The sequence below is a fragment of the Fulmarus glacialis genome, unplaced genomic scaffold (genome assembly GCF_000690835.1).
Source record: "Fulmarus glacialis isolate BGI_N327 unplaced genomic scaffold, ASM69083v1 scaffold32542, whole genome shotgun sequence".
Lineage (NCBI taxonomy): Eukaryota > Metazoa > Chordata > Aves > Procellariiformes > Procellariidae > Fulmarus > Fulmarus glacialis.
In genome coordinates, this window is record NW_009197730.1 from 23,091 (window position 1) to 34,609 (window position 11,519).

Sequence of the window (11,519 nt, forward strand, 5' to 3'; positions counted from 1 at the left end):
ATTGTATTGGCCCATTCTAATTAAGCAGTCTATAGCTCCCAGACAAAAATGGTCTGGAAACCATTTTCAGAGGGACGAATTTTATTGGTATAGCAGAAGAGCTGCTTTTGTATTAAGATGACAATTCATTACCTTTCTTACAGGCTCTAGTCCTGCAAATCCTTATCTTAGTGGTCCCAGCTGGTTTCACTGGGATCACTTCTTGTAGTAAGACAGAATTGGCAGAATCAGGCCACTATGAGGGCAAAAGTACAACCTAAGTTCCTCTAATAAATTTGGGAAAATTGTGATAAAAAGACAAACAAACAAGTCATCATACTGAAAGAGTTTTATGTAACAGAAAGGATATTCATGGAACTCACTAACATATAAAATAGTAGACTTTTACAGCTCAATATTACCATGAGATTCTAAGGTGCAAAAAAAAGAAGGAAAGGAAAAAAACCTAGAACTATTATCCAGTGTAGCACAGATTTGTACTGAAAACTTGCAAGTTACTCTTTGGAAAAAAAAATAACCAGTGGCAGATGCAGTCTGAAAGTGTTTTTCTTTAAATATAATACCTCAGTACATTTAATAATAAAAGTAAGCTCTACAAAAGATCTCTCTTTTACATATTATACAAAATGCAGAGGTTAGTGCAACCCTCTGGGTCACACTTTTTTCAGTCACGTATCAGGAAGACTTGAAATTAGAAAATTAAGCAATTTCCACAGCTCATCTTCCTATTGGTAACAGAATCATGTTGTGTCTCATCATTTATGTGCATTTGTTTTCCAGTAGGAACCTCAGTTTATTTTCTGTCTTTTTCCTCTCATGATGAACATTATCCAATGCTTTGCTTGTGAAATACAATGAATTCAAAAACTATCAAAGCATACCAGCATTCGGTTGGCAGGTGGTACTCCTCTGAAAACATCTGCTTTATTTAATCAAATCTGCCAAATGGAGAGCTTATTAAAATGTAGTTTATGAATGTTCTCCCCCCTGCTTTCTGATGCCATGGAGGTGAAAATTCTGGTTACAATATTCCTGAGTGCCAAACTGAGTCATCAAGGTCAGTTTTTATCAACAAACGTCCTGGCAGATGACAGCGAGTTGTGACCATGGCTGTAGCATATGACATACACTTTGGATACCATTACCTAATAAAAACAAAACAAAACAAAACAAAACAGAGAAAAAGAGGAAAAGAAAGGGAGAGGGCAAGAGAGAAAGAGACTGCATCTTCGTTGTTACGTGTCAGGAGAATGGTCTTCTACCACACAAGGTTCTGTCTGGTTCTCCTCCTCTTCCTCCCCTACTTGCTCATCAAGAGGAATTTCAGTGGATTCTGAATCCTGGGTGCAAAGAGTCTTGGAGTCACTGCAGCTGGTGTCTTCTTCTACTTGACTTCCACTGTCCTTTTCGGTGTCTGACTCACCGTCTTCCTCCAGTGTTAGTTCAAACTGGAATTTTTCAGTTTGGCCCTGCCTACCCTCTTCCTGGTCATCAGGTGCAGGAGAGGGACTTTGAGGGATTGTGCTCTGGTACCATTCTCGATTGTCCTCCAGTGTATCTAAGATATCCTGGGCATCCGGGTGAACAAGATCTGCCCACGTCTCCCACAGAGGATGAACAATGTAGTCTATAAAACCCACCTGTTTCAAATGATACAAAATTAGGATGAGCTCTTATTCACAAAGAAATAAACAACTATGTTTGTAAGTCATGCAAAGTATGAGAAATATAATGCTAGTAAGAGACACTAGATGCACTACCCTTAAAGGTGGCTGAAAGGAAACCATACTGGTTTATTTAGTAAATAGGATCTTTTACATTTCAAAAGTCTGATTCAGGATATTGGATAAGGATTTGGAAAGAATTTGTTTTCAAATGAACTGTTCATTCCAAACGACTCCACTGCATCTAGTGAGCCAACAAGCTGCTTTATATTTAATTCTGCTTTTGAAGGAAACCCTAATGAACAGCTGTACAATACTCTCTTTTGATATGTATGCTTCATTTTAGATCATGACAGCGATGGAATCCCTTCAGCAAACACACTGCCATGCACTATGTTTTCACAGCAAAAATCTCAGCTCCCCTCACTTACTACTCAGGAGCTGAATTAATTAACTGGGAGGAAAAAACGGAAATAGTGCATTCAGAAATTAACCAAAACATGGCTATGGACCATCCTTTTCTGTTAAAATGTCACACTGTGTTATTCAACTGCCTACTCAAATCAATTACCTGTGATTTTTCTACAGATGCATTGTGCTTATCACACATGGGACTTATCTCCATTCCCCTCTCTCTTTCCCGATCTCCCTGACGGAAAAATTCCTCCATTATTCTGTCTGTCCATTGGCGGTAGAGATGGAGTGGCTTGGTTGGATTGCTTAGATCTGCACAGTGCACCATATTCTGAAGAACCTAAAATAGATTGAACACCTGTGGTGTTATTACACTGGAGAAAAACAGCTCCTTTTCCATTTACACTTTTGCTGGCTGTGAAACAGAATCTTGAAAATACATGCAGTGCAAGATTTATTCTAAACAGCAAAAAATTATGCGCTTGGGTGTTTTTCACACTTGCAGTAATAGCCATGAATTACCTCGCTTCTGCTGCTTCTGCCTGTATAAGGGACAGAAAATCTTTGAGAGAGAGAAAGACCAGTCAGGTGCTGATAATATGAAGGGAAGGCCAAAGCCTCATTTTGTCCAGAAGTACTCTAGCACCTCGTTACTCTCTCAGAGAGAGTCACTCAGTACCTAACAGAGTATGTCACAGGCAGGAAACATAAGGAGTAGAGGGAAGGTAGTGAGTCATGGTGTGAGAATGGACAGCTGATCTAACCCATGCTGGAGAATGGGCAGGCCAACGTTACTAAGAATATAAGTTAATACAAGTGACCATGTGCAGATGAATTTTCTTACCTGAATCCTGTCTGAATAGTTATCAAGAAGTAGGACACCAGAACTAGTCACTTTTTTGGTTTCAACCATAGTTTTTAAATCAGCCAATAGATTCATATGCTTAGACATGTCTGTTGCAAGTACCTTGAAAGAAATAAACAAATAAATGAATATTACATAAATTATTCTACTGATTTTTAAAAAAATCTTTGAACGCATAAATAACAGTTCGGGAGGAACCCGTAACTCCTGTGTCTGAATACACTATAAAAGTCTGAGTCCTGTATGTCATCAGTGTCCACAATAGTAAGTTTTCATTTTGGTTATTTTAAGAATATGACAAAATGATTGTTCAGAATTGTTCAGAATGATCTGATCAGCCTAAACTCATTATCAATTCAGTAGCAAATTTCTAACTGTGATGATGAAATGGCATACATGTCAGTACAAAAACAGCTTGAAGCAGGATTGACGTTCTAAAAAGGTATAGGTGGTTATTGAAACTGAAAAGAACCCACTATTCATGTTTGGATAAGACACGATAAAACTTCAATCTTTTACTTCATTGGTTATGGGTCTAATGACACGTAATTTATCATAAAATGCTTCTGTGCTTTATTATTCAATTTCCTAGCACAATGGAAGAGGGACTCTCAAGCAGAACTCACAATGTCAATGACCATTTTCCTCAATGATTGCCTCTGTTTTTTGGTCAAATTCTGGAAAATGTCACAATTTTCTTCCTGCAGCAGCTTGAAGCCCACAGCTAAGTGATGATTCTCCAGTACTGATGAGTCATTGTACATCAAGGCAAGTTCAGAATCTGCAATAACAATCGCAGGGCAGAACGTTACTAAAGCCTATGCTTCTACCAAATCCCTTAAGATTTTTCAAATTCACTACATTCATAACAAGATTTACAGACGAACTTTTAGAAACAGAGTTCCTGTAGTTCACACAGTATCAAAGTTACAGAATTAATGACTGAACATTTTAACGAATCAAGTCAAAGTACGTTGAGGAAAATAAAGAAAACACTTTGCAGTGAAGCATGTACACGTGCCTGGAGTGGCACGTTAGAAAAAAATACAAGGAAGGTATTTTTCAGAATACATTTTCATATCTGCATGAGGTCACATGAGAAATATTATATGCATAAACACACCTAAACTAAAACACAGTCTGATGTTCTCTCTTCTCATGCCTCCCTCCCATCACAACTACTAAAATTCCATTGTTTAAGTCAAGTTGCAGCTATCCAGCACTCAGACTGGGAATACAAACCTGAAGCTTTGCTGCAGGTCAGGCAGAGAGGACACACCTTGATTTTCAAACCATGTCCTTCTGCAGTTAGCTAAGGCACTCGGATGCCTAGCCAATTAGGCCTACGGGTCATTAGTCCGTGACAATTGGATATTTTGAGAGGAGGCTGGTAGGATGGTAACAGTTATGCCCCTGGTCTTTTTCTTGGAAGGTCATGTGGCTTGAAAATTCAAGCCACATGATACTGCCTCGTACTTGAGTGTGGTCAACGCCTGATGCCGTAACGTTGCCTTCTCCAACAGAAGTATTCTTAACTCGGTCACTCCATATGGCTGTGAGAATAACCTATACCTTCCTAGCAATGCTTGTGCTAAGGTACACACACAACATCTGCATTCTCCTGCTTAGACCGGCTGAACAGCCAGCTCTGACAAATAGAAGCAGTTACGACAATTTTCTGCACAGCTTTAGATTCTACCTGGGGATACCACAGTCAGCTTGCGTATGTTTTAAGACACAGCTTGCAAACAAATCTGTTATAAAAAACAAATACTTTTTTGCAATCACACTTGTCATGCGTGATATTGACTTCTATTTATTACAGCTGTTCTACCCTAAATCTAACCATACGTCAGTCTATTCTACACTTTGTTCTCTTTATCTTCTTTTACAGCAGCTTTGTTTTAAAATCCCTCTGGCTCAGCGGGGTGCCTGTAAAAGCTCTGCTCTTCAGATTTCATTAGTCTCATTATCCATTCTCCTGCTGTCTTCCTCTCCTGTCTTGAATACATCGATCTTTTGAAACCCTTCCTCTACCTTTCCTCATCCCAATGGCAGCAAAACCATAATAGCAACAGGAAAAAGAAAGTGAGTTTGTCAAATGATCTCTCTTTCATCTTTCACAGAACATTTACAAAGCTTGCCTATTTGTTATTTTTCTTACAAAGACAACAGACACTAGTTTATTTTCCTTTCAAACAGCCTTCTCATGAGACCCAACTTCAAAACACTCAACATTGCCAAAACACTTTGGAAGGGCTGGAGCTACACACAGAGCTAGAATGTGCTCAACTTTGTAATGGAGGTGGAAATGGAAGAAAGTTCCCCCTTGGTAATCTTTGTAACACATTATAAGCTTCAAGAGTATTTGTCTGGAAGGACAGAGTTACAGTGATTGAACAAACATCTCCTCCGATGCTAATACAATCCATATTTGTTTGTTCTTTAATAGCATTCAAGGGGGATCAGATTTTTAGACAACTGTGTAAATACACTTTAAATCCTTAAATAAGGAAATAATATTCAGAAATATCACATGTGAATAATTATGAAGAATAAGCCGCAATATAGCAAATATGTACATAAAGTAACTGTAAGTCTATTATGCTTTTTAAAATGTATTCTTATATTTCTTAGTGAAATGTTAGTACATTGTAAGGTTCACTGGAAAACAAAACTAGGTGGAAGCAAGTGATCTTCTAGAGGTTAGGAAAATCTAGGATTTGAGAGACCTAAATTAGATGGTCTTTGTCTCTGTCCCTACAGTTTCTTTGTACACAGAACAACTCAAAAGGGATAAAATCCCTTTGTCTCTTTCAGCTTGGCAACAGCAGTTCCAGTTAGTGATGTTACTTGATTGACATGGAAGCCTTCTCTATCAAAAGCTGAATTGAGGAAAACAAGAGATTTCTTCTAAGTCACTAAATAAGCAGCATCAGAATCACTCCTAACTTAGCCGAATTTCAACTGTCTGCCTAAAGTGAAAGCTTTATGTATCACTACTGGTCCCTTCAACCAGCCTTATCCTGCTTAAACCTGAACAAGCACCTCAGAGCCACCAATATATCCTGATATTCAATTTCTGATTAAACAAACAAATAAAAGCTTTACTCATATATGCCAACTCTTAAGAATTTAGGTATGACACACTGTTTTGTGCACAAAGCTTGATTCACTCTCTTCCTATATGACACTGCTGCACTGTACTGGTTACGAACAAAGCACCAGAAACCTAGAGTCAATCCCAATCCCCCTCCTTGCAGATGAGTCATCAAATTGAATTTCACTACAGGGCAGCCCTAAGGCCATTAAGGCAAATAAAATTAGATGCAGGCTAAACTGGAGTGGAGGTCTTACTTGAACGTACAGCAGCAATGAGTCAGAAGAGGAGTTCCCTTCTTCAAACTATATCGCTGATTTGGGGTCATACTATTTTAGCATCAGTGCAATAGATTCACCCATGTGTGGGAATGACAGTATCTAGACATGTGCAACCAGATGGGTCAAATACACAACCCTAGGTACGTTTCCATTTCTGTAACTCTTTCTTCTTCTGTGCTTGGATTATTAGTATTATTTCAACTTTTGTACTTCTGGGTCAGTTATCATAAAAGGAGTTTTCAGATGGCAAAAGAATTAACACTGTATGACGGAACTTGCACTGACCTACAATGTGCTACCCCACTTACAATAGTAACATATGCCACTGAAATCAAAGCAGGTTACACTGGGGCAACAAGCCATTCAGTAAATGTGTCATGATCAGGTTCAACGATGCTAATAGTGTTTTTCTTCTAGTAGAAGATTAAAGAGGGGGGAGAGGTTCATGCAGTGCTGCAGAGAACAGCCTTGAGAAATGCAGAACAAATACCCTGGCTTTCAAATTTCGAGATGACAGTAGGGTCTCATTTCATTAGGGCTTTTTCCTCCACAGATGGAGTGCCAGCAAGAGACACACACACACAAAAAAAAAAAAAAAAAGAGGTTTGCCACAGCCTGCAGGGACAGGCTGAGCAATTCAGTCCAAGAGGCACTAGTACGCAGATCAGAAACCAAGTACAGCAGCCAGGGAGAGACAGAGATAGGCCTGTCAGTCTGTTTGCTAAAAAGAAACTTGTTTTCTATATTTCTTAAAAATGTATGGCTATCTTTGGTCATATCATAGCTTCCAATATAAACCCATGAACTGTGGTCTTCTTTTTTTTGATTTTTTATTTAATCTTCCTTCGTTTTTCTCCTACAACTTTATTTATTTAATGTAAACCAACTAATTTCCAGGAGACACCACATCCAGTGCATTGAAACAGTGCCAGGATTATAGTTCATGTCTTAGTAATTCTTGCTAGAGGGTACTATGTATATTATTTCTAAAGTTATAAGAAATGCAAAATAATACCCAGTTTAAAATACAAATACCTATCTATTTACTGAGAAAAGGTACAGATAGAAGCAAACAAGGAATGAACTATGTATTTTTCAGGTGCTACATGCAGATCTTGCAGCAAATTTTTGAGAAAACCACTGAACATCAAACTTACTTGTGTTGATAAGAAACTGGTTTGAAACCCCAGGATGATCTACATCATGTATTGCACTGGCAAAAATTGCTGCAAGAATCTCCAAATCAGTGAACACTGCCTAGAAAATCATGAAACAGAAATGACAATCACTAATCAATGAAAAAGTGTTTTCAACAAAAAGGACTCTACTTTTAATCTAGATCTGAACAAGGAAAACACATTTGAAATGTATCAGGGGTCTCAAGAGATTTTACACATAGGCTATCACAACTTTTTGTAAAATAGTCAATTATGTAGAATTTCATAAATATTTCAAGTTTGGCCAAAGTAAAACGATCCTTACTTCACACTGACAGCATCACTAAATTCCGTAAGAACTCAAGTTTTTTCAGCTTCAGTCTGTAAATAAATCCACTTTTATTAGATCATCTATAGCACAAATAAGTTAAAAATTTCAGCCCAACTCCTACTTATTGTCCTATAATTGAAAGACGCGCATCTCCTAAATGATGCTAATGTTGGCAGACTACAAGGCATCTTACTTAACATTTACTGATTTTTCCTCTGTATGGGATTTTTAGGAAGATAGGAAGAGAGGACTGCAATGGACCTGGCATGTCACTGAGCCTCCTGTTGTCGCAAGCATCCACATTATATAATTGCTTTCATAATTGATCAAGAACAGCTCAGAAGTGTGTAGGTCAGCAGTGGCACTGGGCAGACATTGCTATTTTACTGGCTAAAGCTCTGCTGAGAACAAGGCCATTGATCTGGAAAAAAACCCGAAAATGCTACTGACGACCAGTTCAGCTGTTTGGTGAAGCCAGTGGTGATTTAAGAACGTAATCTGATCTTCCTTCTTGAGATAATGAAAATCTTTGCCAAGAGAATTGCTGAGTCTTTGAGGATCGAGACCTGCCAACAGTCTTAAGGTTCACTTATAACCCTCTTGCAAAGAAGGTGGTAAAGCAGAAGCATTCATTAACATGAAAGATTGGTCATTATGAAAAAGAGTCAAAATGCAACCCTCCTTGAAAGTGAGGGGAAATCCTTTTGAACTAATAAAATTTCAACTGCTTGCTTTATCTGCCTTTTTCCAACAATTTACTGGGCTGTATCAATGTTTGCTGTGCTGAGACCTGAATTGTGCTTAAAAGAAGGAAAGTAATCTCCATCTTTCTTCCACTTCCTTCTACTTCAGAGATTTACGCACTTTCGACAAGAGAATTCTTCAGAAAAGAACATGTGATATGTTTTTTCTTTCCAAACAATTTCGAAATATTTATGGAAAAAAAAAAAAAGAGATAATCCAATGAAAATCTAGTACATGTTCCACTCTGCCTGAGAAACAAACACAAAAGTAGCCTTTCAGGACCAGAATGAGTGTGCACAAAGAAAAAGCCAAAAAACAAGTGGCCTATTCCCTATTGAGGGAATCCCATTTTATCACTATCTTTCCTAAGCAATTCCACTAACTGTGGTTAATGAGAATCCCACATGGGAAATAATAACAGAAGAGGATGTAGCATTAATAATGAGATGGTGGAAACAAGTTACGCATTGTGTTACAATGAAAAAGATTATGACAGCACAAATCTGCAACTATAAAACCACGGTTTAAAAGAAAAAGATGTGACATTTTCTGCACAATATTTACATGTAAGTAAGTTTTGATCCTCACAAAATATCTTTAAAAGAGCACAATTCATGAAAGAGATGTTAAGATTTCTTTTAAAAATATTGCAGAAACGAAGATCTTTAATATTTAGTTTAGAAGAGTCTTAGTTTGTCCCTTTCCCTCATGCCTGCCTCGTTCCCACCTCAGCGTAGTTTACCTCTAATGCCGGGGTTGATAGCAGGACATGGGTTGACTGAACAACATCTGCAGCATGTATGTTATTGTGATATGCCACATCTGCATGGTAATGGTCTTCTAGGGTCATCAAGTAAGTTATTAAAGTGTCTACTGGAATCTTAAATGTTTTTAACAAGTCCCGTTCCTAGAAAAGGAAAAGAGAAACAATTACGATTACAAAGCACAGAAAAGTCTCTAAGATAAGCAAAAAGCAGCATGGCTGCTGCTACTTGCCTGAAAAATGGTGTGCATGATGACTGTCAAAGGTCTGTTTCCAGATAACTCTGCTACTCTGAAAACCTGAAGGCCCCATTTGTTCACATCCTCTAGTTCCTAGAGCAGAATCAAGCAACGACTCATTGAAACCGAACACATAAATTCCAGCGTTTTTTGATTGAAACAGCAACAAACAGCAGACTCATGAAGATTCCAATCTTGCCACTGTGAAAGTTATATGCTAAACTCTGCCAGGGGGAAAGCTGCTGCTACTAATCTTGTAATATTTGAATTTGCAGCTACCAACTTTTCAGATTTTAATTGACTAAGCAGGAAAGAGTTCCTCTTAACTGGATTGCTCCAGGGAAAAATTCTACAGTATCTTGAATGAGCTGGACTGACACAGTTTGCTACCTCACTGCCCAGTGACAGCAGAGTTTAGCAAGGAGGAAACCTCCAGAGATACTGCAGTTCTGCTGCTGTCTCCCTGGTTCTCAGAAACACTCTTCAAGTAAAGGGGGAGATTCCTGAAAACATAAGTACAAGCATATTTCAAAATGCAAAACTCTAAAATTAAATGAATAATCACTTTATGCCAGTTTTAGATTATTGCCAACTAGTTAGCTGCTGGTGCAAAAATCATAGGAAATGCCACTAAAACCAAAACACAAACGATGTACGTAAAATGATACAGCTAAAAATAGGACCTGGAAGGATAGCTCTAATGCTATATACCAGTTGTGCATTTTCAAAAAACATAGGGCTGCTATATATTTTCATTCCTGTGACAGTATATGGTATATTTACTCTTCATTCCTTAGATATTATTTATGAACAAGCAGCTTTATTAATGCATACACAAATGCTAATTTACATTTCACCTCCAGATTAAATCCTGCTCATTTGGAAATTAACCCTTATGGCCTGATTCAGGCCATTTTACTTGTTATTCTTCCACTTCACCAAATTTATACTGTTTCAAGTGAGACCTGCTTTTGGTGCTACAGCTTGAAATCAATGGTTATAAGCAGAGGATGGAATAATACTGACAAGACCACCCTCTATTTTAATTCAATGGTTTAAATTAAAGGATTTTTATATTCTCCACCTTGGCAAGAACATCTTCTTGGTCTGTTTTAACTCCAAATCTGGGAATACTGGAATTAGTTAGGCTGGAACTGTGCATCAGTTTTTTGACTCCACTGATCTGGGACATTGGCCTCTTCTTTTTCTCTTTCTCTTTCTGCGTCGGAGAAGGGATTTCAACTTCATGTTGTTTGTCTTCAAAAGAATGAAAAAAAAGAGAGTAACTTTTAAAGGAACTACAAATATTTTTGTCCATTTCACTGTTGAATTGCATCTTATGGATACTGTAATTCTTAACAACACGGTTTTTATTTTTATGTTTGGAGATTTTGCAACAGATACTTCATATCAAGAGTAATAAAAACATGAAAAGATAAAGGTAGACCTACACCTCAGTATAAGCAGATCTCTATTTCACAAATTGCCTCATTATTTCTGAACTGGCTTTAGATGTGACTTATGACTGTCTGATTTCCACTTCTTCTGCACCCCTAGTGCTGTAGAGAGGGTCAAACCTTTTATTGTAAAAATGTTACTACAATCGAACAGAAATCTAAACTTTTATTTTGCAAAAAAATTAAAAATTTATTCTTTTCCAGGGAAAACACTCTCTGAAATTGTATTTCAAAAACAATCAAAACGGTATCTCACGTAAACCTTTACAAAACATTTTCAGGACTCAAAGGACCTAATACTTGGGGACTGGTTCTGTTTGCATTAAGACTCTGTACAACTCAGAAGGCCTTTTACCAGCCACATCTACAAGCGCTTTGGATGCAGAAGCAGTTCACGCCAGCAATGCAGTGCATTTCTGCACCTCGCAACCAGAGTAAGTAATACCAACAAAAGGAGCGTTTTGCTAAATCCCAACATTTTGCTGTGGGGTTTTGCCTCCATAG

The 11,519-nt window shown here is 37.8% G+C and overlaps 1 protein-coding gene across 1 annotated transcript; it reads right to left on the reverse strand.

Annotated features, from left to right (window-relative positions):
- Positions 1–558: 558 nt before the first annotated feature.
- Positions 559–10,816, reverse strand: PDE4D (phosphodiesterase 4D, cAMP-specific). Its single transcript, XM_009572660.1, has 8 exons — positions 10,643–10,816; positions 9,553–9,651; positions 9,299–9,463; positions 7,482–7,581; positions 3,570–3,724; positions 2,923–3,045; positions 2,236–2,418; positions 559–1,640 (listed from the first exon to the last, which is right to left on the reverse strand). Exons 1-8 carry the CDS (start codon positions 10,748–10,750, stop codon positions 1,236–1,238), a joined length of 1,338 nt encoding a protein of 445 aa, XP_009570955.1. The 5' UTR covers positions 10,751–10,816; the 3' UTR covers positions 559–1,235.
- Between the last annotated feature and the right edge of the window lie 703 nt (positions 10,817–11,519).

Coding starts and splice junctions, on each gene's coding strand:
- PDE4D (XM_009572660.1), bottom strand. CDS start 10,750: ATGTCCCAGATCAGTGGAGTCAAAAAACTGATGCACAGTTCCAGCCTA. Junction 3,725..7,481: donor CCAGTTTCTTATCAACACAA/GTAAGTTTGATG, acceptor TTGTTATTGCAG/ATTCTGAACTTGCCTTGATG. Junction 1,641..2,235: donor CATCTGTAGAAAAATCACAG/GTAATTGATTTG, acceptor CATTTGAAACAG/GTGGGTTTTATAGACTACAT.